The 27,552-nt window shown below is 37.2% G+C and overlaps 1 protein-coding gene across 5 annotated transcripts in view; it reads left to right on the top strand.

The window, feature by feature from the left end:
* Window positions 1–27,552, top strand: part of SCAPER (S-phase cyclin A associated protein in the ER) — a 333,543-nt gene that overhangs the window by 275,614 nt on the left and 30,377 nt on the right. For all 5 annotated transcript variants that reach the window (XM_017870307.1, XM_017870315.1, XM_017870326.1 and 2 more), the window contains exon 22: window positions 12,399–12,464. In XM_017870307.1, coding sequence (XP_017725796.1) covers window positions 12,399–12,464 — 66 coding nt within the window. The remainder of the gene's footprint in view (window positions 1–12,398; window positions 12,465–27,552) is intronic.

The following is a 27,552-nucleotide window of genomic DNA, read 5'->3' as shown; positions in this document are numbered from 1 at the left end:
CCTAAAATTTCATATCCGGCCAAACTAAACTTCATTAGTGAAGGAGAAGTAAAATCTTTTTCAGACAAGCAAATGCTGAGGGAATTTGTCACCACCAGGCCTGCCTTGCAAGAGCTCCTGAAGGAAGCACTAAATTTCGAAAGGAAAAAACGTTACCAGCCACTACAAAAACATGCTGTTGTACACAGACCAGTGACATGAAGCGACTACATAAAGAAGTCTGCAAAATAGCCAGCAAGCGTCATGATGATGGGATAAAATCCACACGTAACAATATTGACCTTAAATGTAAATGGGCTAAATGCTCAAATTAAAAGACGCAGAAGGGCAAGCTTGATAAAGAGTCAAGATCCATCAGTGTGCTGCATTCAAGAGCTCCATCTCACATGCAAAGACACACATAGACTGAAAATAAAAGAATGGAGGAAAATTTACCAAGCAAATGGAAAACAAAAAAGCAGGGGTTGCAATCTTAGTTTCTGATAAAACAGACTTTAAACCAACAAAAATCAAAAAAAGACAAGGGCATTACGTGATAATAAATGAGTCAATTCAACAAGAAGAGCTAACTGTCCTAAATGTCTATGCACCCAGTATAGGAGTACCCAGATTCATAAAACAAGTTCTTAGAGACTTACAAAGAGGCTTAGACTCCCACACAATAATAGTGGGAGACTTTAACACTCTACTGTCAATATTAGATCATCAAGACAGAAAATTAACAAAAATGTTTAGGAGTTGAACTCAGCTCTTGATCAAGTGGATCTGATAGGTATCTACAGAATTCTGTACCCCAAAACAACAGAATATACATTCTTCTTGGTGCCTCATTGCACTTACTGTAAAATTGATCACATAATTGGAAGTAAATCACTCTTCAGCAAATGCAAAAGAACTGAAATAATAAGAGTCTCTCGGACCACAGCGCAATCAAATTAGAACTCAAGATTAAGAAACTGACTGAAAACCACATGACTACATGGAAATTAAACAACCTGCTCCTGAATGACTGCTGGGTAAGTAATGAAATTAAGGCAGAAATTAAGAAATTCTTTGAAACCAATGAGAACAAAGAGACAACATGCCAGAATCTCTGGGACACAGCTAAACCAGTGTTAAGAGGGAAATTTGTAATGCTAAATACTCACATCAAAAAGCTAGAAAGGTCTCAAATCAACACCCTAACATCACAACGAAAAGAACTAGAGAACCAAGAGCAAACAAACCCCAAAGCTAGGAGAAGAAAAGAAATAACTAAGCTCAGAGCAGAACTGAAGGAGACAGAGATGCAAAAATCCTTCAAAAAAATCAGTGAATCCAGGAGCTGTTTTTTTGGAAAAACCGATGAAGTAGATAGATAGATAGCTAGATTAATAGAGAAGAATCAAATAGACACAATAAAAAATGATAAATGGGATATCACCGATGACCACACAGAAATAGAGAATACTGTGTTTCCACGGTACTATATACTGTATAGACCCCACCATCAGAGAACACTATAAATACCTCTATGTAAATAAACTAGAAAATCTAGAAGTAATGGATAAATTCCTCGACACAAATGCCCTCTGAAGACTGAACCAGGAAGAAGTTGAGTCCCTGAATAGACCAATAACAAGTTCTGAAATTGAGGCAGGTGATAAATAGCCTACCAACCAAACAAAAAAAAAGCCCAAGACCAGATGGATTAATAGCTGAATTCTACTAGAAGTACAAAGAAGAACTGGTACTATTCCTATTGAAACTATTCCAAAAAATTGAAAGGGAGGGACTTCTCCCTAACTCATTCTATGAGGCCAGCACCATCCTTATACCAAAACCTGGCACAGATACAACAAAAAAAGAAAACTAAGAAAACTTCAGCCAATATCACTGATGAACACCAATGCAATGATTATTCTCAATAAATACTGGCAAACTGAATACAGCAGCACATGAAAAAGCTTATCCACCATGAACAAGTTGACTTCATCCCTGGGATGCAAGACTGCTTCAACATATGCAAATCAATAAACATAATTCATCACATAAACAGATCTAAAGACAAAAACCACATGATTATCTCAGTAGATGCAGAAAAGGCCTTTGATAAAATTCAACATTCCTTCATGTCAAAAACTCTCAATAAACTAAGTATTGAAGGAACATACTTCATAATAATAAGAACCATTTATGACATACCCACAGCCAATATCATACTGAATGGGCAGAAGCTGGAAGCATTCCACTTGAAAACTGGCCCAAGACAAGGATGCCTTCTCTCACCACTCCTATTCCACATAGTTTTAGAAGTTCCGGCTAGAGCCGTCAGGCAAGAGAAAGAAATAAAGTGTATTCAAATAGGAAGAGAGGAAGTCAGAGTGTCTTGGTTTGCAGATGACATGATCCTATATCTAGAAAACCCCATTGTCTCAACCCAAAAGCTTCTTAAGCTGATAAGCAATGTCAGCAAAGTCTCAGGATACAAAATCAATATGCAAAAGTCACAAGCATTCCTATACACCAACATTAGGCAAGCAGAGAGCCAAATCATGGATGAACTGCAGCTCTCAATTTCTCCAAAGAGAATAAAATATGCAGGAATACAGCTAGCAAGGGAAGTGAAGGACCTCTTCAAGGATAACTACAGACCACTGCTCAAGGAAATCAGAGCAGACACAAACAAATGGAAAAACATTCAATGCTCACAAATAGGAAGAATCAGTATTGTTCAAATGGCCATAGTACTCAAAGTAATTTGTAATTTCAATGCTATTCCCATTAAACTATCATTGACATTCATCACAGAATTAGAATAAACTATTTTAAAATTCATATGGATCCGAAAACCTTGTATAGCCAAGACAATCATAAGCTAAAAGAACAAAGCTGGAGACATCACACTACCGAACTTCAAACTATATTACAGGGCTACAGTAATGAAAACAGTGTGGTACTGGTACGTAAACAGACACCTCGACCAATGGAACAGAATAGAGAGCCCAGAAATAAGGCCACACACCTACAACTATCTGATCTTTGACAAACATGACAAAAGCAATGGGAAAAGGATTCCCTATTCAATGAATAGTGATGGAATAATTGGCTAGCCATATGCAGAAGATTGAAACTGGACCTTTTCCTTATACCATATACAAAAATTAAATCAAGATGGATTAAAGACTTAAATGTAAAACCCAAAACTATAAAAACTCTGGAAGACAACCAGGGTGGTACCATTCGGGACATAGGCATGGGCAAAACATGACGAAATTGGAAAAAGCAAGTGCAACAGAAGAAAAAATTGACAAATGAGATCTAATTCAACTAAAGAGCCTCTGCACAGCAAAATAAACTATCAGAGCAAAGAGGCAACCTATAGAGTAGGAGAACATTTTTGCAATCTATGCATCTGATAAAGGCCTAATATCCAGAATCTACAAGAAATAAAAACAACCCCATTAAAAAGTGGACCAAGGACATAAGCAGACACTTCTCAAAAGATGACATTCATGTGGCCAACAAACCTATGAAGAAAAGCTCAACATCATTGATCATTAGAGAAATGCAAATCAAAACCACAATGAGATTCATGTCAGAATGGCAATTATTAAAAAGTCAAGAAGCAACAGAGGCTAGTGAGGTTGTAGAGAAATAGGAACGCTTTTACATTGTTGGTGGAAATGCAAATTAGTTCAACCATTGTGGAAGACTGTGGTGATTTCTTAAAGATCTAGCACCAGAAATACCATTTTACCCGGCAGTCTCATTACTGGGTATATACCCAAAGGAATAAAAATCATTCTATTACAAAGGTACATGCCTGCGTATGTTCATCACAGCACTGTTCACAATAAAAAAGACATGGAATCAAACCAAATACCCATCAGTGATAAACTGGATAAAGAAAATGTGGGACATATATACCATGGAATGAATACTATGCAGCCATAAAAAGGAATGAGATCATGTTCTTTCCTGGGACATGAATGGACCTGGAAGCCATTATCCTCAGCAAACTAACACAGGAACAGAAAACCAAATACCACATGCTCTCAGTTATAAGTGGGAGCTGAACAGTGAGAACACATGGACACAGGGAGGGGAACAACACACATTGGGGCCTGTCAAAGGGTGTGGTTTGGGGTGGGAGAGCATTAGGAAAAATAGCTAATGCATGCTGGGTTTAATACCTAGGTGATGGATTGATAGGTGCATCAAACCACCATGGCACACATTTACCTCTATAACAAACTTGCACATCCTGCACATGTACCCCAGAGCTTAAAATTTAAAAAAAATTACATAGAATTACAAGAGACCTCCTAGTAGCCAAAACAATCTTGAAAAAGAAGAACAAAGAGGACTGAACTACTCAATTTCAAAACTTATTACAAACCTATAGTAATTAACTGTTACCTTAACGTGAGGATAGACATATAAATTATTAAGCTATATTCTATTATAGTCCATTAGAATTGAGAGTCCAGAAATATGTCCAGGTGTTTATTGCCAAGCTTTGATGTCTGCCAGTAGACCATACATATTTTAAAAAATGCATTTCCATGAAACATTTTTTAAAACATGAACAAACAACAAAACACAAAAGACAAAGAATTCTAATTCCTCTAATTCTGAAATGGAAATTATATATTCATTGTGCATAAGTCAATAAAACTAGAAATGTATTACAAAAGATCAATCAAAGCCCCACCTCACCACCACCTCTGAAAATAAACAATGATTTTAACACAGCAAAAAACTGGAATACACTTAGCTAGAGAAGATGTACGGACAGCAAATACCCACATAGTAGGTTGTTTACATCATTATTAGGAAATTGCAAATTAAACCACAGTGAGATACCACTATACACCCACAGGAATTTCTAAGATTGGCCAAACCAAGTATTGGCCAGGACTAAAGCAACTGTAACTTTCATACTTTACTGTTAGAAATGCAAGTTGGAATGATTACTTCAGAAAATACTTCGCTCATTTAAAGTTCAGAAAATACTTTGGTCATTTAAAGTTAAGTACATGCTTATTACATGACCCACTCCTAGGTAATTTATCTGTGACAAATGAAAACATTTTTCACCCAAGGACTTGTCTGCAAATTCTCATAGTAGTTTTATTCATAGTAACCCTAATCTGGAAAAAAGTGAGATGTCTAACTTGTGAGTGGATAAACAAATTTTCAGGTGTCTGAACAGTGGAACATTATTTTTTTGTGTGCTATATTGTCTCTTTGTTTACTTGTTTCACTGGATAAATAGTGAGGGAAATTATAATTTTTTTTATTATACTTTAAGTTCTAGGGTACGTGTGCATAATGTGCGGGTTTGTTACATATGTATACATGTGCCATGTTGGTGTGCTGCACCCATTAACTCGTCATTTACATTAGGTATATCTCCTAATGCTAACCTTCTCCCCTCCCCCGACCCCACGACAGGCCCTGGTGTGTGATGTTCCCCTTCCTGTGTCCAAGTGTTCTCATTGTTCAATTCCCATCTATGAGTGAGAACATGCAGTGTTTGGTTTTTTTGTCCTTGCAATAGTTTACTGAGAATGATGGTTTCCAGCTGAATCCATGTCCTTACAAAGGACGTGAACTCATCTTTTTTTTATGGCTGCATAGTATTCCATGGTGTATATGTGCCACATTTTCTTAATCCATCTATCATTGATAGACATTTGGGTTGGTTCCAAGTCTTTGCTATTGTGAATAATGCCACAATAAACATATGTGTGCATGTGTCTTTATAGCAGCATGATATACAATCCTTTGGGTATATACCCAGTAATGGGATGGCTGGGTCAAATGGTATTTCTAGTTCTTTATTTTGAGGAATCGCCTACACTGTTTCCACGGCTGCGTTGAACTAGTTTTACAGTCCCACACAGTGTAAAAGTGTTTCCCTATTTCCTATTTCTCCGCATCCTCTCCAGCACCTGTTGTTTCCTGACATTTTAATGATCGCCATTCTAACTGGTGTGAGATGGTATCTCACTGTGGTTTTGATTTGCATTTCTCTGATGGCCAGTGATGATGAGCATGTTTTCATGGGTCTGTTGGCTGCATAAATGTCTTCTTTTGAGAAGTATCTGTTCATATCCTTTGCCCACTTTTTGATGGAGTTGTTTTTTTTCTTGTAAATTTATCTGAGTTCTTTGTAGATTCTGGATATTAGCCCTTTGTCAGATGAGTAGATTGCAAAAATTTTCTCCCGTTCTGTATGTTGCCTGTTTGAACAGTGGAATGTTATTAAGCAATTAAAAGAAATGAACTAGTGATACATTCAACAGTTTAAATGAATGGCAAGAGCTTTATGCTAAATGAATTAATTTAGAGACAATAGGGTGTATGGTTGTAATAAGTGTATATTCTAGAAAGCCTTACTGGTAGAAAACAGATGGCTGATTTCTAGGAGCAAGAGGTAGGGGAAGAAATTGACTAGAAAGAGACAAAAGAGAACTTTGTGGTGTAGTGGAAATCTTTCATATCATGATTGTGATTTTGGTTATACTGGGGTACATAATAGTGAAAACTCATTGAATTATACACAAATTAAAAATTTTTTATTGTATGGAAATAATATCTCCATGAAACTGACCAAATTTTTTTCAAATTATAGAATAAAACATTTTTTTGGACGCAAGGGTGACAAAAAGAAAACATTTTCAATATGAATTGTTAGGAGTAAATCAAAGTGAAAACTATAGATTATTTGAAATTTATGACAGTATGAAACTTACAGGATGTTACCAAAGCTTTGCTCAGAATGAAATTTTTGCTTTAAATGATTTTGTTATCAGTTGATGTAGAAATGATGTAAATAACTCAAGGAGCTAGAACGATATTGTTATCACCCCCATGGAAAACAAGATAGATGGATTTACTTAGTTTTATTTAACAAATACACATGTGACACTTACAATATACTACTTTTTATAAAGATAAAAAAATAGAGATGTAATTTCTTAAGAAGATTTGTAAAATAGCCTGCAAAAAAGCTAATAAAAAATAAAATGGAGCATACATATATCCCACATTATGACTGAGAGGGAGTATAATCAAGATGATATTGAGATTAATAATGAGGAAATGCAGTGTACAACACTACACCAATAAAATTTTAAATCTTACCAAAGTAGACAATCATCTAAAAAACAAATCATCAGATTGTAATTGTGGCAGTATATCTGAAAGGATTCTTTCAACCTTATCTCTTGCTATTCTCACATTTTAATCTTTTGCTCTGACCAAATGGGTCTCCACAATGTTCTAAGCATAACTTGTATTTTTCCTTATGTTCAGCATTGTTTACTCAATTTTCTCTGGTAGTAATGCCATTTCCTTTGTATTCAGAGACTCTCTGACTTTCAAGAGAGTACACATTCCATTTCCTTTAGGAAACTTAGCTGGAAATGAACATATCACATTACTTACCTGTCATTACTCTACCCCATGGAATTATGTTTTTGTTTGTTTGTTTGTTTATTTTGTTTTGTTTGAGACAGAGTCTCTCTCTGTTACCCAGGCTGGAGTGCAGTGCCGTAATTCTTGGCTCATTGCAACCTCCGCCTCCCAGGTTCAAATGATTCTCATGTTTCAGCCACCTAATTAGCTGGGATTACAGGCACGCGCCACACTGCCAGCTAATTTTTGTATTTTTAGTAGAGACAGGGCTTTGCCATGTTGGCCAGGCTGGTCTCGAACTCCTGACCTCAAGTGATCCACCCGCCTCAGCCTCTCAAAGTGCTAGGATTACAGTCGTGAGCCACCGAACGTGGCTGGAATTATGTATCTTTCTATGCTGTTATGTCATCTTCTTCCTTCTACAGACTAAGTTTCTTGAATATTCTCATTATGTATATACCTCTTTGTATCCCCCCTCTACTATAGTTTATGAAGAGTCAAAACTCTGGAAATAAATATTTAATTGAATGCTAAAAGTGAATCAAATGGGAGGTGCTTCCAGATGGGTGACTAGAGGCATCTAGTATGTGCCTCCTCCACAACAAAGAACCAAAATAGTGAGTAGATAATCACACTTTGAACAGATCATCCGAGAATACTGGCATTCAACCGCGAAGTGACAGGAGACACCTAAAGCAAGCTTGTGCAATGCACATCCTGCAGGCCGCATGTGGCCCAGGATGGCTTTGAGTGCGGCCAAACACAAATTCGCAAACTTTCTTAAAGCATTATGAGTTTTTTTTGTGATTTTTTTTTTTTTTAAAGCTCATCAACTATCGTTACTGTCAGTGTATTCTATGTGTGGCCCAAGGCAGTTCTTCTTCTTCCACTGTGGTCAGGGAAGCCAAAAGATTGGACACCTCTGACCTAAAGCAAGATAGGAGAGCAAAGTGAGGTAGCCTGTTCTTCTGGGATCAGCTGGGAGCCTGGAGAGGCTCCCCAGTATGGGGAAAGGAAGTGCGTGATCCCCAACAGCCTATATTCCCACCGCGGACTCCTGCGTCCAGCCATGGGAAAGCCCCTGCAACTAACATAAGAACCTACTTGGAGACCACATAAAGGTATTGTTCCTGAGAGGGAGTCCATGCTTGGGCCTCACATACCCCTGAGTCCTGAGCAGCTACAGAAAGGTGCCACAACCACAGTCCGGCTCCTACCAGAGCTACATTCTGCCCAGGGATCCAACAGCTTCTGCATTTCCATAACTCAAACCCCACTGACATTCCCCACCCCCTGCCAGCACCACAGTTGGCCTCTGCCTCCAGGGATGAAGTAAGAACCATTGGCAAAGACCCTACTGCCCCTAGCGGTGAGGCCACTGTAACATCTTCATACGTCCAAGAATGAACTTCCCTTCCAACAGCAGCCACTGCTGTGGGCCGCTGAACCTGGGGCCAAAGCACAAGCAATGTGCATGCTTCCCAGCTGCCTGCATATGGGTGCTGCTACTGAGAGCAACCTCACTCTCCCTAGTTGTGGGGCTGCAGTGCAGCCACTGCCATGCTCACCCAAGCATTCTGCGTTAGGCCTGAGTATTACCCCATGCCAGCCTACCAAAGCTCGCACCTACACATACCACCAGAGTCCCTGATAACAGATCCACCCAGCTCATCTCTACACCTCCAGTAACCAAGCATGTTGCTCAGAGGCCTGGGGACTGCCCAGCCCAGTCCACCGTTGTTGGTACCTGAGTATTCATTCTGGGGGATTAAGGGAAAGCCCACCCAACCTGTCATTGCAGGTGGGGATTCGTCCACCTGCAAGCCTGGGGACTAGACTGCCAGCCCATGAAGGCTACCACCAACAATGTGAGTGTGAATTACTTGGGATCCAGAGGTTATTCATGCCAATGCTACTGCCATTGCCCATACCATGGCCCCAGAACCCACCTTCCTCATTAGCCCATTGTTGCCACCCCTGTCACCAGAGCAAGCTGCCTGGACCTGCTCACCTGGACCTGCTAACACTGGTATCAGTGTTTGTCATTGTGGAGCCTAAGAACAAGTACATTTGGCCCCCTGCTGCCACTACTGGGGCTTGAGGTGTCCCCATCCCCAGCAAAACTTCACCAGAACCTTCACTAACAACCCTACCATAAGTCACTGAGGAAATCACAGATACCACTGATGCTGTTTACAACTGAAAAACAGCGTATGTGACATATGCAACATCATAAGGTCACAAAATACTCAAATTTGCAGTGTCCCAGAAGGTGAAGAAAAAATGAAAGGTAACTTGATAGGAGTAGTATTGAATCTGCAGGTTACTTTGGGCAGCCATTTTAATGATATTGATTCTTCCAATCCGTGAGCCCATATGGAATGTTTTTTCATTTATTTGTGTCATATATGATTTATTTCAGTAATCTTTTGTAGTCCTTCTTGTAGAGATCTTTCACTTCCTTGGTTTAAATGTATTCTTAGGTATCTTATTTTTGTGTATGTGTAGTCCTTGTAAATGGGATTGTATTCTTGATTCGGCTCTCACCTTCAATGTTATTAGTGTATAGAAATGCTACTGATTTTTGTACATTGATTTTGTATCCTGAAACTTCACCGAAGTCGTCTTATCAGTTCTAGGAGCCTTTTGGCAGAGTCTTTAGAGTTTTCTAGGTATAGAATCATAGTGTCAGTGAAGAGAGATAATTTAACTTATTTTCCTGTTTGAATGCCTTTTATTTCTCTTGCTGATTACTCTGGCTAGGACTTGCAATATGTAGGAGTGGTGAGAGTGGACATCCTTGTCATGTTCCTGTTCTTCAGGGAAATGCTTCCAGCTTTTGCCCATCCACAATGGGATTGGCTATGGGGTTGCCATAGATGACTTTTATTATTTTGAGGTATGTTCATTCAATTCTTAGTCTGTTGAGGGTTTTTTTTTTTTTTTTTTTAATCATGAAGGGATGCTGGATTTTATTGAAAGCTGCTTCTGCATCTATTGAGGTGATCATATGGTCTTTGTTTATCAATATCATTTTTTACAAAATTATGAAAAGCTATTCTAAAATGCATATGGAGCCATAAAAGAGCCTGAAGAGCCAAAGCAATCCTAAGCAAAAAGAGCAAAACAGGAGGCATTACATTACCCAATTTCAAACTATACTATAAGTCTACAGTAACCAAGACAGCACATGGTACTGGTACAAAACCAGACACTTAAGACCAGTGGAACAGAATAGAGAACCCAGAAATAATGCAGCACATCTATAGCCATCTGATCTTTGGTAAAGCTGACAAAAATAAGCAATGAAGAAAGGACTCCCTATTTAATAAATGGTGCTGAAATAACTGGCTAGCCATATGCAGAATAAATAAATTAGACCCCTACATTTCATCATATACAAAAGTTAACTCAAGATGAATGAAAGATTTAAAGGTAAGACCTCTAAACTATAAAATTCCTAGAGGAAAGCCTAGGGAATACCATTCTGGACAGTGGCCTTGGCAATGAATTTATGACTAAGTCCTCAAAAGCAATTACAATAAACACAAAAACTGACAAGCGAGACCTAATTAAAGAGCTTCTGCACAGCAAAAGAAACTGTCAACAGAGTGAACAGATAACCTACAGAATGGGAGAAAATATTTCAGAAACTGTGCATCCAAAGGTTTAATATCCAGAATCTATAAGGAACTTAGACAATTGAATAAGCCAAAAACAAAGCCATTGAAAGGTGGGCAAAGGACATGAACAGACACTTCTCAAAAGAAGACATACAATCAACCAAGAGACATACAATAATGCTCACAGGGTGAGATGCCACACTCTTAAACAACTGGATGTCATATGAACTCATTATTATTCATTCCTGTAAGGAGGGCACCTTGCTATTCATGAGAGATCCACCCTTGTGATCCAGCCACCTTTCACTGGACCCCACCTCCAACATTGGGGATCACATTTCTACATGAGATGTGCAGGGGACAAATATCTAAATCGTATCATAGGGATAATACCATATTGAATTTTTAGATACTTGTGATACTATTGAATGTACAACAGTCAGTACAATGCTTGGAACATACTCCACCACGCATAATTGTTACTTTTCCCACCTTTCAGATGAGGTCACAATTACTTTCAGCTATCAAGTAGTTATTTCTCCATTTTGACATGCAAAATGTTTATATTTGTAAAAATCTTTATATTTATAAAAATCATAATATTTAGGCTGATGGCAGTGAGCATACTTTAGTTGAAAAAATATGTAATTTCATATTTTATTCCAATTTAGATATTTCTTTATTCCAAAGAATCACCTGTCTAGTTTGCTTTTTTCCTCATTAAGGCTATTGTAATTTGCATCGTTCTCACTTTTTTAGGTAGGAGTATGTTTTTTTCACCTGTCATTACTCTCTAGATTGTTTTACGTTGTGGGCAATTTTTTCATAGATCACTGGATGAATTCTTTGACAACAGGATCCTTTGGATGAGCAGTTAACATTTAAATTGTCATTTTCCTCTTTTTTTCCTCCAAAAAGAGAAGTATACAAATTAAGTCAACATTAATGGATTGCTATAGTGAGAGCTGTCTTACATCAGTGACCAGCTTGATGACTGTCAGCTACCAGTTTAGGCAAGCTGGAGCCTAGTTAGAAAGGGGCAGAGAAGTATCTCAAATTTTTCTGAACCTTTGGTATTTAGTCAGTATAAAAAACAAAAACAAAACAAATCTTTGAGAGTCTGGTCAAGTTATTTCCACTGCCTTTTTAGTTATTTCTAAAATTCAATGACTATTTTTTGTATTATTCTTTACCTGTATTTATCTTTTCATTGTATAACTCTTGAGGTACATAGGTAGTCAGCCACTTCAGTCACCAAATTTAATAGGCTGAGTGTTAAATTTAATAGGGGAAAAATACAGCCAACATTTTGCTTTATTATAAAAATTAGCAGTGAAATAACTGTGTTAAAACCTTTTTTCTCTTCAGGGCTAAGGAATATGAGAGTTTAATGGAAACCAAAAATTCTGGATCTGATTCACCTTATAAAGCAAAGTGAGTATTCCACATTTTAGTTCTCCTTTTCTTCAGTCTATGCCTGTAACAAAAGTGTATCTCAACCATCATGTTATGTCTGTAATTAGATTCTTTGTTTCTGATTTCTAGAACAACATTGTGTTAACACAGTAGTATCCAACTAGAGGAGAGTTTGCTGAGGATATTTGGCTGCGTCTGGGCACAGTTCTTGTGAGCACAACTTGAGGCTGCTAGCATCATGTGGGTGGAGGCCAAGGATTCTGCTATATATTATTCAATGTATAAGACAACCCTCACAGAGAGAACAGTGACTTTTTCACTGTGAAAAGTAGCAGTAAAAGAGTCATCTGTGCAAAATTAATGCAGGAACAGAAAACCAAACACTGTATTCACACTTATAAGGGGGAGTTGAACAAGGAGAACACATAAACAGAGGGAGGGGAACAACACATGTTGGGGCCTGTCGAGGGGGGGACGAGAGGAATGTTAATAGTGCCAAGGTTGAGAATCCCTGTTCTAACAGATCAGGTTCTGGCAAAGCAAGGCTGTGCTGGTGCTTGCTCTGAGGAGATCTCTTTAGGGATTGTTCCGCAGGCCAGTCTGTAAAGAGAATTAGCGTTCTCTAATGCCAATTCTCACGAGATTTTAGGTGAGAATTTAGACTTCACCATTGAGGTGTAAATGTAATTAAACAATAGCTAGGTAAACAAAGGCATCTTTTGCTTCTCTTAAAATACTGTCAGTAGAGCTGCAGTAAGAAAAGTACTCACAAACACTATTGAAGGGAGTACAGACTAGTATGGTCTTGTTGAAAAGCAGTGTGCATTAGCAGTTTAGGAAGTCTTATTCAGATCTAAGACTGCTCAGTGAAATAGTGCAAAATGTGCTCAGATATTTATATACATACATGACTCTTTTAAAAAAATATTTATTTTAAGTTCTGCAGTACATGTGCAGGATGTGCAGGTTTGTTTCATAGGTAAACATGTGTCATGGTGGTTTGCTGCACCTATCAACCTATCACCCAAGTATTAAGCCCAGCATGCATTAGCTATTTGTCTTGATGCTCTCCCTCCTCTCATCACCCCTCGACAGGCCCCAGCGTGTGTTGTTCCGCTCCCTCTGTTTATGTGTTCTCCTTGTTCAGCTCCCCTTTATAAGTGAGAACATGTGGTGGTTGGCTTTCTGTTCCTGCATTAATTTTGCATAGATGACTCTTTTACTGGTACCTTTAACAGTGAAAAAGTCAAGAAACAATTTAATTTAAGTGCCCCAAGTTGAGGAATATCCATAACCACTTGTTGGTGTACACATGCTATAGAATGTTAATGTAGCCATTATTTGCGTTTACGGTACAAATAGTCTTGCCTGTCAAAAGATACCCATCAGCTTACTGCTTTTATTTATTATTGTTCTGAAAGTATTAGGCATTGCAATAAAAAGATAAATATGTATAAAACATTAAAGAAGTAAGAAAATTATCAAGATTATGAAGATACTGTATATCACAAAGTCCAGGAGAATGGAGTGAAAAACTAGTAGAAGCAACAAGAGAAATCAATTCAGTGGGATGGTGGATTACCAAATTAATATAATTACAGTAATAGATAACATTTACTGAGCCATTACCTTATGCTAGACTCTATGTGTGCTACCTAATTCCTGACAATAATTCTATGAGGTTAATTAGGGAAACTAAGCTCTAGAGAGGGTAACTGGCCTGAAGCTACACAACAGCATATCTAGCATACAAAAATTAATAGCTTTCTTTGCAATAACCACTTAGAAAATATAAATATATTTACAGTAGCAATAAAAAGAAGTAAAATATTTAAGAGAAAACTTAACATATTTTTTTTGAAGACAGAGTCTCGCTGTGTCACCCAGTCTGAAGGGAAGTAGTGTGATCTAGGCTCACTGCAACCTACACCTCCCAGGTTCAGGCAATTCTTGTGCCTCAGCCTCCCACGTAACTGGGATTACAGATATGTGCCACCATGCCCAGCTAATTTTTTGTATTTTAGTAGAGACAGGGTTTCACCTTGTTGCCCAGCTTGGTCTTGAACTCTTGCGCTCAGGCAGTTCACTCACCTCAGCCTCCCAAAGTGCTGGGATTATAGGCATGAGCCACCATGCCCAACCTTTAAGAGTAAACTTAAGAGGAAATGTGAAAGATCTATTAAAAGAAAATCTTAAAAAGCTAAGAAGAGATATAAAAGACTTTTATAAATGGAAAGATAAATCATATTCTTGGATAAAAGACACAGGACAGTAAGTTTGCTGTAAATATTCCTACAAATGTAATGTAATTCCTATAAAATAGCAACCTTTTTTTTCATAGATCTAAAATCATTCTAAAGAGAATATAGAAACGTCTGAGAATTTCTAAGAAAAATTTTTGAAAGAAAGAATATGAGTTAGGACTCAGCTAATGGATATTTAATAAAATTGTAAAGCTGCACTCACACATGAATAAAAATACAAGTTGTTGGAAGAGTGTTCTTTTGTTTTGGTTTTGGTTTTTTGTTTTGTTTTGTTTTTTTTGGTTTTTTTTGTTGTTGTTGTTTAAGACAGAGTCTCACTCTATCGCCCAGGCTGGAATGTAGTGGCGAGATCTCGGCTGACTGCAACCTCTTCCTCCCGGGTTCAAGTGATTCTCGTGCCTCAGCCTCCCTAGTAGCTGGGATCACAGGCGCCTGCCACCACACCCAGCTAATTTTTGTATTTTTAGTAGAGACGGGGTTTCACCAGTGTTGACCAGACTGGTCTTGATCTCCTGACCTCAAGTGATCCGCCTGCCTTGGCCTCCCGAAGTTCTGGGATTATAGGCGTGAGCCGTCACGCCCGGCTGGGAGAGATTTTTAAAACAGTCTAGAAATACATCTAAATACTTGAGGAAATTTAGTATATATGACTGTGTTATATAGTATTTGCAAAAGATGGCCAGAAGAAGTTGAGCCCTTTCTGAATACATGCCCCTTTGCAGTATAACTTTGCTGTTTCTCCTATCAAGAAGTGGACTCTGTTTCCCTTCCTCTTGAACTTCTGGACCTGTGACTTGTTTTAGCCCATTGAAAGCTGTAGAAGTGATATGTGACTTCCAAGCCTTTTAGCCTCATGGGTCTATGGTTTCTATTCTCACCTGCACTTTCTTATTCTTCGGTAACTGCCATGTAAGGAAGCCTGGGTCAGCCTCCTTGTGAGTGAGAAATCCCATGAAGGAACAGGCTCAGTTGTCCCAGCTGTCCCTTCTGAAAACCCTAGACAAGGGATCAAGGCCATCCAGGACCAGTTAGCACCTAGCCGGTTACGTTAGGTGAGACCAGAAGAATTACCTAGCTGAGCCCAAATCAAACTGCCCAGAGCAAATAGTTGTTGGAAGACACTGAGTTTTGAGGCAGTTTGTTTCACAGCAAGTAATAACTGATACAATGACAAAGGTGGAATTCCAAGTCATTAGGGAAAGGATAAGATTAGCCAGTAAATGTTGTTGAATACTCTTTTCACTCCTTATTCTAGCAGTTAAATTGCTGATTAATCAAAGATGTAATGATAAAAACATGAAACTGTAAAAGCACTAGAAGAAAACAGAGGAAATGTCAAAGTCCCTTCTAAATAAACTTCTAGACACAGGAGTCAGAGAAGAAAAGACTGATGAATTTGATTCTATCAAAGTGAAAACTTTATGCTTGGTTAAATACCATAAAGAAAAAAGAGGGGTAGAAATATTTACAACAAAAATGATACAGAGCTCATGTTATATATAAATACCTTGTATAAATTAATATGAGCAAGATCATTCATCGGTAGGAAAAAATATTGAATATGATCAGGTAATACAAGGAAAAGGAAGTTAAAAGTGCCCAATTTGTTTTACTTTTGAAATTCCCAACTACTTAATTGGATTTTTAAAAATTATATTTATAGACATTTTAATGCTGTGAGGAAATGCTTATGATGATTGCAAACTTTTAATTTTGATACAGTATGAGCTTTTTCCATTAAAATGATAGAGGCCCTAAAGGATAGTAATNAAACTACTTAATTGGATATTTAAAATTATATTTATAGACATTTTAATGCTGTGAGGAAATGCTTATGATGATTGCAAACTTTTAATTTTGATACAGTATGAGCTTTTTCCATTAAAATGATAGAGGCCCTAAAGGATAGTAATGCTACTTAAATTCAAGTTTCTGTATATATCTTCCCAAAAACTATATATATCAACAAGGAAAGCAAATTAAGTAATCAATACTTCATATCTATACTATATCTAAGAGACATAGATGGCTACCAATGTACTTTTTTTCATTTTTTAAAATGGTGATGAAATACATATAGCAAAATTTACTATCTTACTCATTATTAATACAGTTTATTGATATTAAGTACATTCATATTGTTGTGTAGCTATTACATCATCCATCTCCAGAACTATTTTTATCTTACAAAACTAAAACTATACCTGTTAAACAATAATTTCCCATACCTCCTGTTCCTAGCACTTGGCAACCACCATTCTACTTTCTATTATTATTATATTGACTACTCTGGGTAACTCATATAAGTGTAAATATACAGTGTTTGTCTTTTTGTGATAGGCTTATTTCATTTATCATGATATCCTCAAGATTTATCCATGTTGCACCAAGAATAAGAATATTCATCCTTGCTAGGGCAGAATAATACTCCACTATATGTGTTGCTTATCCATTAATCTGTCGTTAGACATTTGGATTGCTTCCGCTATTTAGCAATTATGAATAATGCTGCTGTGAACATGGGTATACAAATATCTCTTTGAGTCCCTGCTTTGCATTCTTTTCTGTGTATACCCAGAAGTGGAATTGCTAGATCATATGGCAGATCTGTTTTTGATATTAATACCAGCACACTGTCTTCCACAGTAGCTATACCATTTTTTACATTCTCACCAGCTCTGCACAAGAGTAACAATATCTCCACATCCTCACCAGTACTTGTTATTTTCTGCTTTTTTTTTTTGATGGTAGCCATCCATATAGTTGAGATAGTATCTCATTCTAGTTTCGGATTGCATTTACCTAACAATTAGTGGTGTTGGACATCTTTTCATGTGCTTTTTGGACATTTGTGTATTCTTTTCTTTTTGAGACAGAGTCTTGCTCTGTCGCTCAGGCTGGAGTGCAATAGTGGGATCTCAGCTCACTGCAACCCCCAGCTCCTGGGTTCAAGCAATTCTCCTGCCTCAGCCTCTCAAGTAGCTGGGATTACAGGTGTGTGCCACCACACCCAGCTAATTTTTTGTATTTTTAGTAGAGATGGAGTTTCACCATGTTAGCCAGGATGGTCTCAATCTCCTGACCTTGTGATCCGCCTACGTTGGTGTCCCAAAGTGCTGGGATTACAGGTGTGAGCCACCGTGCCTGGCCTTATTTGTATGTGTGTCTATATATGTATATACACATACACACATTTTTGCTTTTGAGATAAACTCTTGCTCTGTTGCCAAACTGGAGTGCAGTGGCGCGATCTCAGCTCACTGCAGCCTCTGCCTCCTGGATTCAAGGGATCCTCCCACTTCAGCCTCCCAAGTACCTTGGGACTACAGGAGTGTGCCACCAACTCGGATAATTTTTGTATTTTTTTGTAGGGATGGGGTCTTACCATGTAGCCCAGGCTGCTTTCGAACTCCTGGGCTCAAGCAATCCGCCCCACTCAGCGTCCTGAAGTGCTATTACATCTTCTTTACATGCTTGGTAGAATTCACTAGTGAATCCATCAAGTCCAAGGCTTTTCTTTGATGAGAGATTTTGATTACTAATCGACTTAATTATATATCTTTTAGGTCTTGTATTTCTTCATCATTAGATTTTGACATATTTTGGGTTTCTAGGAAGTGGTCTGTTTTGTGTAGGTTATCCAATTTATTGCCATACAGTTGTTAATAGTACTCTCTTTGAATCTTTCTTATGTATGTAGAATCAGTAGTAATGTGCCCACTTTCATTTCTGAATTTAGCAATTAGTATCTTTTCATAGTCAATCTAGCTAAAGGTTTGTTAGTTTAATTGTCTTATGGAAGAGCCAGCTGTTGGTTTCATTGATTTTTCTCTATATTATAAAATTCTGTTTCATTTATCCCTGTACTAATCTTTATTATTCTTTCTGAAGGAAATAATAAAGCTTTGGGTTTAGCTTTGGGTTTAGATTTTTCTTCTTTTTCTACTTTGTTAAATGTAAATGTCCCCTTCTTTCACTGTGTCCCATACATTTTGATATGTTGTGCTTTCATTTTCATTTGTCTGTATTTTCTGATTTTTCTTTGACTACTTTTGTGATTCATTGGTTGTGTAAAATGTGTTATTTTCACACATTTGTGAATTTTTCAGGTTGATTTTTTTGTTACAGATTTCTAACTTCATCCTGTTGTGGTCAGAGAATACACATTGTATGACATCTATCTGTGAATCTATTGAGTCTTCATTTGTTTGTTTGTTTTTGTTGTTTGTTTTTTAACTTTTAAGTTCAGGGTTACAAGTGCAGGTTTGTTACATAGGTAGTAAACTTGTGTCATGGGGGTTTGTTGTACAGACTATTTCATCACCCAGGTATTAAGCCTAGTACTCCTTAGTTATTTTTCTTGGTCTTCTCCTTCCTCCCACCGTCCATCCTCCAACAGGCCCTAATGTATGTTGTTTCCCTCTATGTGTCTATGTGTTCTTATCATTTAGCTCCCACTTATAAATGAGAACATGGGATATTTGGTTTTCTCTTCCTGTGTTAGTTTGCTAAGGATAATGGCCTGCAGCACCATCCATGTCCCTGCACAGGACATGATCTCATTCCTTTTTATGGCTGTATTATATTCCATGGTGTATACATACCACATTTTCTTTATCCAGTCTATCATTCATGGGCATTTAAATTGATTCCAGGTCTTTGTTACTGTGAATAGTGTGGTGATGAACATATGTGTGTGCATGTGTCTTTATAGTAGAATGATTTATATTCCTTTGGATATACATCCAGTAACGGGATTGCTGGGTTGAATGGTATTTCTGTCTTTAGGCCCTTTGAGGAATCACCACGCTGTCTTCCACAATGGCTGAACTAATTTACACTCCCAACAGTGTGTAAGCATTTCTTTTTCTCTACAACCTTGCGAGCATCTGTGATTTTTTGACTTTTAAATCATAGCCATTTTCATTGGTATGACATGGTATCTCATTATGGTTTTGATTTGCATTTCTCTAGTGATCAGTGATGTGGAGCTTTTTTTCATATGATTTTTGGCCATATGTATATCTTCTTTAGAAAAGTGTCTGTTCATGTCCTTTGCCCACTTTTTAATCGGGTTTTTTTTTTCTTGTAAATTTGAGTTCCCTATATATGCCAGATATTTTGTTGGATGCATAGTTTTCAAGAATTTTCTCCCATTCTGTAGTTTGTCTGTTTACCCTGTTGATAGTTTCTTTTGCTGTTCAGAAGCCCTTTAGTTTAATGAGATACCATTTGTCAATGTTTGCTTTTGTTGCAAGTGCTTTTGGTGTCTTTGTCATGAAATCTTTGCCCATGCCTGTGTCCCAAATGGTATTGTTTAGGTTGTCTTCTAGGGTTTTTATACTTTTGGGTTTTACATTTAAGTCTTTAATCCATCTTGAGTTAATTTTTGTACATGCTATAAGGAAAAGGTCCGGTTTCAATCTTCTGCATATGGCTAGCCAGTTATCCCCGCACCATTTATTGAATAGAGAATCCTTTTCCCATTGCTTGCTTTTGTCAGGTTTGTTGAAGATCAGATAGTTGTAGGTGTGTGGCCTTATTTCTGGGCTCTCTATTCTGTTCCAGTGGTCTGTGTGTCTGTATTATACCAGTACTATGCTGTTTTGGTTACTGTAGCCCTGTAGTATAGTTTGAAGTCAGGTAGCATGATGCCTCCAACGTTATTCTTTTTGCTTAGGATTGCCTTGGCTATTTGGGCTCTTCTTTGGTTCCATATGAATTTTCAAATAGCTTGCTTTTTTTTTTAGTTCTGTGAAGAATATCAATGGTAGTTTAATGGGAATAGCTTTGAATTGAATAAATCGCTTTGAGCCATTTTAATGATATTGAGTCTTCCTATCGATGAGCATGGAGTGTTTTTCCATTTCTTTGTATCATCTCTGATTTCTTTGAGCAGCGGCTTGCAGTTCTCCTTATAGAGATATTTTACCTCTTAGCTGTATTCCTAGGTATTTTATTCTTTTTGTGGCAATATGGAATGGGAGTTAGTTCCTGATTTGACTGTCAGCTTGACTGTTGGTGTATAGGAATACCAGTGATTTTTGCACATTGAGTTTGTATCCTGAGACTTTGGTGAAGCTGTTTTTCAGCTCAAGAAACTTTTGGAGGGTTGGGCACAGTGGTTCGTGCCTTTAATCACAACACTCTGGTAGGCCACAACAGGCGGATTGCTTGAGTTCAGTTCGAGACCATCCTGGGCAACATAGCAAAACCCTGTCTTTACTAAAAATACAAAAAATTTAGCCAGACATGGTGGCTTTCACCTGTAGTTCCAGCTACTCGGGAGGCTGAGGTGGAAGAATCACCTGAGCCTGGGAGGTCGAGGCTACAGTGAGCCGAGATTGCACTACTGCACTCCAGCCTGGGCAACCAGAGTGAAACCCTGTCTAAAAAAAAAAAAAAAAAGCAGCAGCAGCTTTTTGGGCTGAGACTGGGATTTTCTAAATACAGGATCATGTCATCTGCAAACAGGGATGGTTTGAGTTTCTCCTCTATTCCGATTTGAATACCCTTTATTTCTTTCTCTTGCCTGATTGCCCTAGCCAGAACTTCCAGTACTATGTTGAATAGGAGTGGTGAGAGAGGGCATTCTTGTCTTGTGCCGGCTTTCAAGGGATATGCTTCCAGGTTTTGCCTGTTAAGTACAATGTTGACTGTGGGTTTATTATAAATGGCTCTTATTATTTTGAGGTATATTCCTTCAATACCTAGTTTATTGAGAGTTTTTAACATGAATGGATGTTAAATTTTATCAAAAGCCATTTCTGCATCTGTTGAGATAATCATGTGGTTTTTGTCTTTAGTTCTGTTTATGTGATGAATAATGTTTATTGATTTGCTTTGTTGAACCAACTTTGCATTCTGAGGTTGAAGCCTACTTGATCATGGTGGATAAGCTTTTTGATGTGCTACTGGATTNTTCTTTCTCTTGCCTGATTGCCCTAGCCAGAACTTCCAGTACTATGTTGAATAGGAGTGGTGAGAGAGGGCATTCTTGTCTTGTGCCGGCTTTCAAGGGATATGCTTCCAGGTTTTGCCTGTTAAGTACAATGTTGACTGTGGGTTTATTATAAATGGCTCTTATTATTTTGAGGTATATTCCTTCAATACCTAGTTTATTGAGAGTTTTAACATGAATGGATGTTAAATTTTATCAAAAGCCATTTCTGCATCTGTTGAGATAATCATGTGGTTTTGTCTTTAGTTCTGTTTATGTGATGAATAATGTTTATTGATTTGCTTTGTTGAACCAACTTTGCATTCTGAGGTTGAAGCCTACTTGATCATGGTGGATAAGCTTTTTGATGTGCTACTGGATTCCATTTACCCAGTATTTCATTTTGGATTTTTGCATCAGTGTTCATCGTGGATGTTTGCCTGAAGCTTTCTTTTTTTATTGTGCCTGCCAGGTTTTGGCATCAAGATTATGCTGGCCTTATGGGATCTGTTAAGGCAGAGTCCCTCCTCCTCAGTTTTTTGCAATAGTTTCAGTAGGAATAGTACCAGCTCTTCTTTGTACATCAGGTAGACTTCAGCTGTGAATCCTTCTGGTCCTGGGCTTTTTTTTTTTTTTTTTTTTTTTGGATGGTAGGCTATTACTGTCTCAATTTCAGAACTCATTATTGGTTTGTTCACAGATTCAATTTCTTTCTTGTTCAGTCTTGAGAAGCTGTATGTGTCCAGGAATTTATCAATTTCTTTTTCATTTTTTTCTTATGTTTTCTTCTAAGACTTTTATAGTTTTGAATCTTACATTTTTTTTGTTTTGAGATTTTTGTATATTGTATGAGACTGGTGTTCAATTTCATTTTTTTGCATAAGGATACTCCGTTTTCCTAGCACCATGTTTAAGAGACTGTTCTTTCTCTATTGCATGTTCTTGGTGCCCTTGTCAAAGATCAGTTGACTGAATGTATGGACTTATTTATGAATTCTCTATTCTATTCTATTGGTCTGTAGGTCTGTTTTTTTGCCACTATCATACTGTTTTGATTAGTTTTGTAATATAATTTAAAGTCAGAAAGTGTGATGCCTCTAGTTTTGTTCTTTTTGCTCAAGATTGATTTAGCTATTTGGGGACTATTGTTGTTCCATTTGCGCTGTAGGATTGTTATTTGTATTTCTATAGAAATGCTTTTGGAATTTTGATAGGGGTTGCACTGAATATGTAGATCATTTTGGGTATTATGGTCAATTTAACAATGTTAATTCTTCCAATTCATGAACGTGGGGTATCTATCCATTTATTTATGTCTTTTTAAATTTCCCTAATCAGTGTTTTATACTTTTCAGTGTATAAGTCTTTCACCTTTTAATTACTAATTTTTTGTTTTCTTGTTAATGTAAATGGAATTGTTTTTCCAATTTCCCTTTTAGATAGTTTGTTGTTTATATATAGAAATCTTACTGACTTCTGTATGTTGATTTTGTATTCTACAACTTTACTGAATTTGTTTATTAATACTATCATGATTTTTTTGTGGAAACTTTATGGTTTTCTTTGTGTGTGATTTTGTCATATCCAGTCATTTTACTTCTTTCCCAAATTGGATGCATTTTATTTATTTTTCTTGCTTAATTGCTCCAGTTAGGAGTTCCAGAACTGTGTTCAATAGCAATGGTGTTAGTAGGCATCCTTGCCTTATTCCTAATCTTTCAGGAAAACTTTCTATTTTGCCTGAGGTCTGGGGCTGATTGTGGACTTGTGTGATAGTCATGCTGGGTTTCTTGAGGGACATGCATGGTGGTGCTGGCTGGGGTGACATTAGGGTGTAGAGGATGGTGGGTGACTCAGCTGGGGTTTGGGAAGACATAAACTGTGGGGTCAGTGATGTTGAAAGCTGGGAGTGGGCACACAGGGCTATGCTGGCACTGGTTTTCTCAGTTGCAGAGTCTCTTGGGGTCCTCTGTAGAGTAGGCCACTGAACACCACAGTGGCATCATGGGAGGGGAAAAGTAATTATTTTGAACTATGTCAGAGCATTCCGTTATTACCAAGCCCTGCCCTCAGGAAAGAAAAAACTATTTCACCAGAGTCTAACCTTCTGGGGTTTTATCATAGCCAATTCTACTTGGTAAAATGGGAAAACCCAACTCTTAAACGTTCATTAGCCATGCTCTTCCACATAAGGGGAAAAAAAAGAGAAGCACTGGTTAAAGTAACAGTCAAGCTGCATAGGCTCACCAAAAGAGTGAGATCTAATCACAGAATTATAGAACATTTACCCTGCTTTCACCTCTTACCATGATTTTACTAAAGGCTTATTTACTACCATAGTTCCATTTACCCAGTACATCATGTCCATCTTTCAAAAAACTGACAGGATATACTAAAAGGCAAAAAATGCAATTTGAGGAGACTGAACTAGCATCAGATTCAGAGTCAAATACAGCAGAAATGTTGGAATTACTGGATCAGAAATTTAAACAACTATGAATAATATGCTAGGGCATTAATGGAAAAAGTGGACAGCATGCAATGACACATAGATAATATAAGCTGGGAGATAAAATTTTTTTAAGTGAGACCTTTTAATCAAAGGTCTCATTCTGTTGCCCAGGCTGAAGTGCAGTGGCATGATCATAGCTTACTGTAACCTCAGCCACCTGGGCTCAGGCAACTCCCAACTCAGCCTCCTGAGGAGTTAGGACTATAGGCACACGCCACCATGCCCAGCTTTTTTTTTTTTTTTTTTTTTTTTTAAAGAGTCAAGATCTCACTATATTGTTGCCCAGGCTGATCTTGAGCTCCTGGCCTCAAGCAGTCCTCTTGCCTCAGCCTCCCACGGCACTGGGATTATAGGCGAGAGCCATTGTGCCCAGCCCAATATTCTAAGAAACAATAAAATAGAAATGTCAAAATTTAAAACACGGTAACAGAAGTGAACGCTGCTGTTGACAGGCTCATTAGTAGACCAGATAGCTGAGGAAATAATTTCAACTTGAGGATATGACAATAGTAACTTCCAAAAGTGAAAAGCAATTTAAAGAATACTGGGGAAAAAGTGAACAGAGTATCTAAAACCGTGGGACAACTACAAAAAGGTATAATATACATGTAATTGGGATATCAGAAGGGAAAAGAAAGTGAGGAGGAATGGAAGCAGTATTTGAAACAATGATGACTGAGAATTTTCCCCAAATTAGTGACAGACACCAAATCCTAGATCCAGGAGGTTTGGAGAATAGGAGAACACCAAGCAAGATAAATGCTTCCCCAAAAAATAAAAACAAAAAATTCTACCTGTGAGTGTTATCATATTCAAATTGCAGTAAATCAAAGAGAAATGAAAAATCCTGAAAGACACCAAAGGGGAAAGAAGCACCGTACCTATATGGGAGCAAAGATTAGAGAAAAACTCACCAACCTAAAATTCTGCACTGTGCAAAGTTATACTTCAAAATGAAGAAATAAAACTTTTCAGATAAACTAAATTGAGGGAATTTGTTGCTATTAGACTTGCCTTGCAGGAAATGTTAAAAGAAGTTCTTTAGAGAGAAGTTAAATGATACAGGTCAGAAACTCAGATCTGTATAACAAAAGGAAGAATTTTGAAGAATGAATAAACATAGATAAAATAGCATATTTTTCTTATTAATTTAACAGATAACAGTTCGTTCAAAATAATAATAGCAACAATGTTTTCTATTATGTATGCTTATGTGTTGACCCTTAAACAGCATGAGTTTGAACTACCCAAGCCCAATGATATGCAGATGTTTTCAACGAAACAGGGATTGAAAATATAGTATTCTCAGGATATAAAACTCATGGATATGGAGGGCTGACTTTTCATATTTGCAGATTCCAAGGGGCCCACTGCAGGACTTGAATATGTGCAGATTTTGCTTTACATGGGGGTCCTGGAACCAATCTCACACATATACCAAGGGATGACTGTATATTTATTTCTAGGTGAAGTGAATGACAGCAATGATAGAAGGGATAGGAAGGCGGAATGAGGAACATTTTGTTATTATAAGGTACTTCACAGCACTACCTGTGAAGCAGTGTAGTGTTATTTGAAACTGGGCTTGGAATAATTATAAATGTGTACTGCAAACTTAGTTTGCAACTATGAAAGTAGAAATAAGAAATATACAGTCATACATCACTTAACAATGAAAATATGTTCTGAGAAATGTGTCCTTAAGCAATTTCATCATTATTTGAACATCAGAGTATACATACACAAACCTAGGTGGTGTAGCCTACTATACACTTAAGCTATATGGTATGGCCTATAGCTCTTAGGCTACAAACCTGTATGCCATGTTACTGTACTGAATACTATAGGCAATTGTAACAAAATGATAAATATTTGTGTATCTAAACGTAACTAAACATAGAAAAGATACATTAAAAATACAGTATTATAATCTTTTGGGACCACTGTCATATATGCAGTCTGTCAGTGAAACATCCTTATACAGCATATGACTGTAATTGATGTGCTAAAAAAGGAGAGAATATGTAATCATATAAAATGCTAATTTAAAACCATCAAATAACCAGGCTAAATAAGAAAACTCACATACATATCATTAGATGGAGAAAAAACTTATTTGACGACATCCATCGCCCATTCATGATGGAACACCATTGTTCTTATTTTGGAATATACATACTGCCGTTACTTTTTAAATAAAATGCATAATTTTCAACTTCTATTCTGTGTATCCACATTAACATTTTCTTTAATTCTTAATACATTTTTTTCTTTGGTTTTTCTTGCTAGTATTAGAAATTTCTTCTGTTGTTGTTTTTTGAGTAAAGTTTTCAGAGGTTGTTTTTTATTGGTCCTTTCCAAAAATTGCTTTAAAATGTATAGATTCGATCTTTTTGTTTTCTATTTTGTTTTCACTTTGACTTCATTTCTTCTTTTATCCTTCTTACTGTGTTTTCGTAGAGAGTGTTTTTGTTTTATTCATCTCCACGTAATTGGTATTGATTTTATTTTTAATCCAGGAGTTATTTAGAAATATTTTTAAAAAATACTTTCCAGGTGGTGCGTGGTGGCTCACGCCTGTAATCCCAGCACTTTGGGAGGCCGAGGTGGGCAGATCGCTTGAGGTCAGGAGTTCGAGACCAGCATGGCCAATATGGTGAAACCCTGTCTTTACTAAAAGTACAAAAATTAGCCAGGCATGGTGGCAAGTGCCTGTAATCCCAGCTACTTGGGAGGCTGAGGCAGGAGAATTGCTTGAACCTGGGAGGTGGAGGTTGCAGTAGGCTGAGATCGTGCCATTGCACTCCAGCCTGGGTGACAAGAGCGAGACTTCATCTCAAAATATATATATGTGTGTGTGTGTGTGTGTGTGTGTGTGTGTGTGTGTGTGTGTGTATACTTTCCAAGTATACTATTTTTCTGTTAGTTTTGCTTAATTTTAAGTGTGTATGTTGTTCAGTGATTTCTGCCTTTGGAATTTGGGATCTTCTTTCTTAATACAGTTTACTAATTGTAACTATTCCTTATTTTTTGAAAAGTATGTTATATGTTTGGTACAAAGTGTGTAATATCATAATAGATATTTCTGTATTTTTTCTAGCATTTTATTATGAAATTTTCAAGAATTCAGAAAAGTTGGAAAGAATTTTACTGTGGAAACTTATATATCCTCTACATATATTCTGTAATTATTTACTATACTTAATCACATGTATTCATTTTTCCATCCCTTTATCCATTATCAATCCATCAGATTTTGATACATGAAAGTAAATTGCATATATCAGTGTATTCCTCCTCCAGGATTTCAACATGCATGTTATTAACTCAAGTTCATTATTTGTTTATCCTTGTTTGTGTGTGTGTTTTGAGATAAAATTTACATGTAAC

Source organism: Rhinopithecus bieti, unplaced genomic scaffold (genome assembly GCF_001698545.2).
Source record: "Rhinopithecus bieti isolate Rb0 unplaced genomic scaffold, ASM169854v2 scaffold_662, whole genome shotgun sequence".
NCBI lineage: Eukaryota > Metazoa > Chordata > Mammalia > Primates > Cercopithecidae > Rhinopithecus > Rhinopithecus bieti.
Note: the sequence above shows the minus strand (reverse complement) of the source record. Positions and strands in the feature narration are given on the sequence as shown.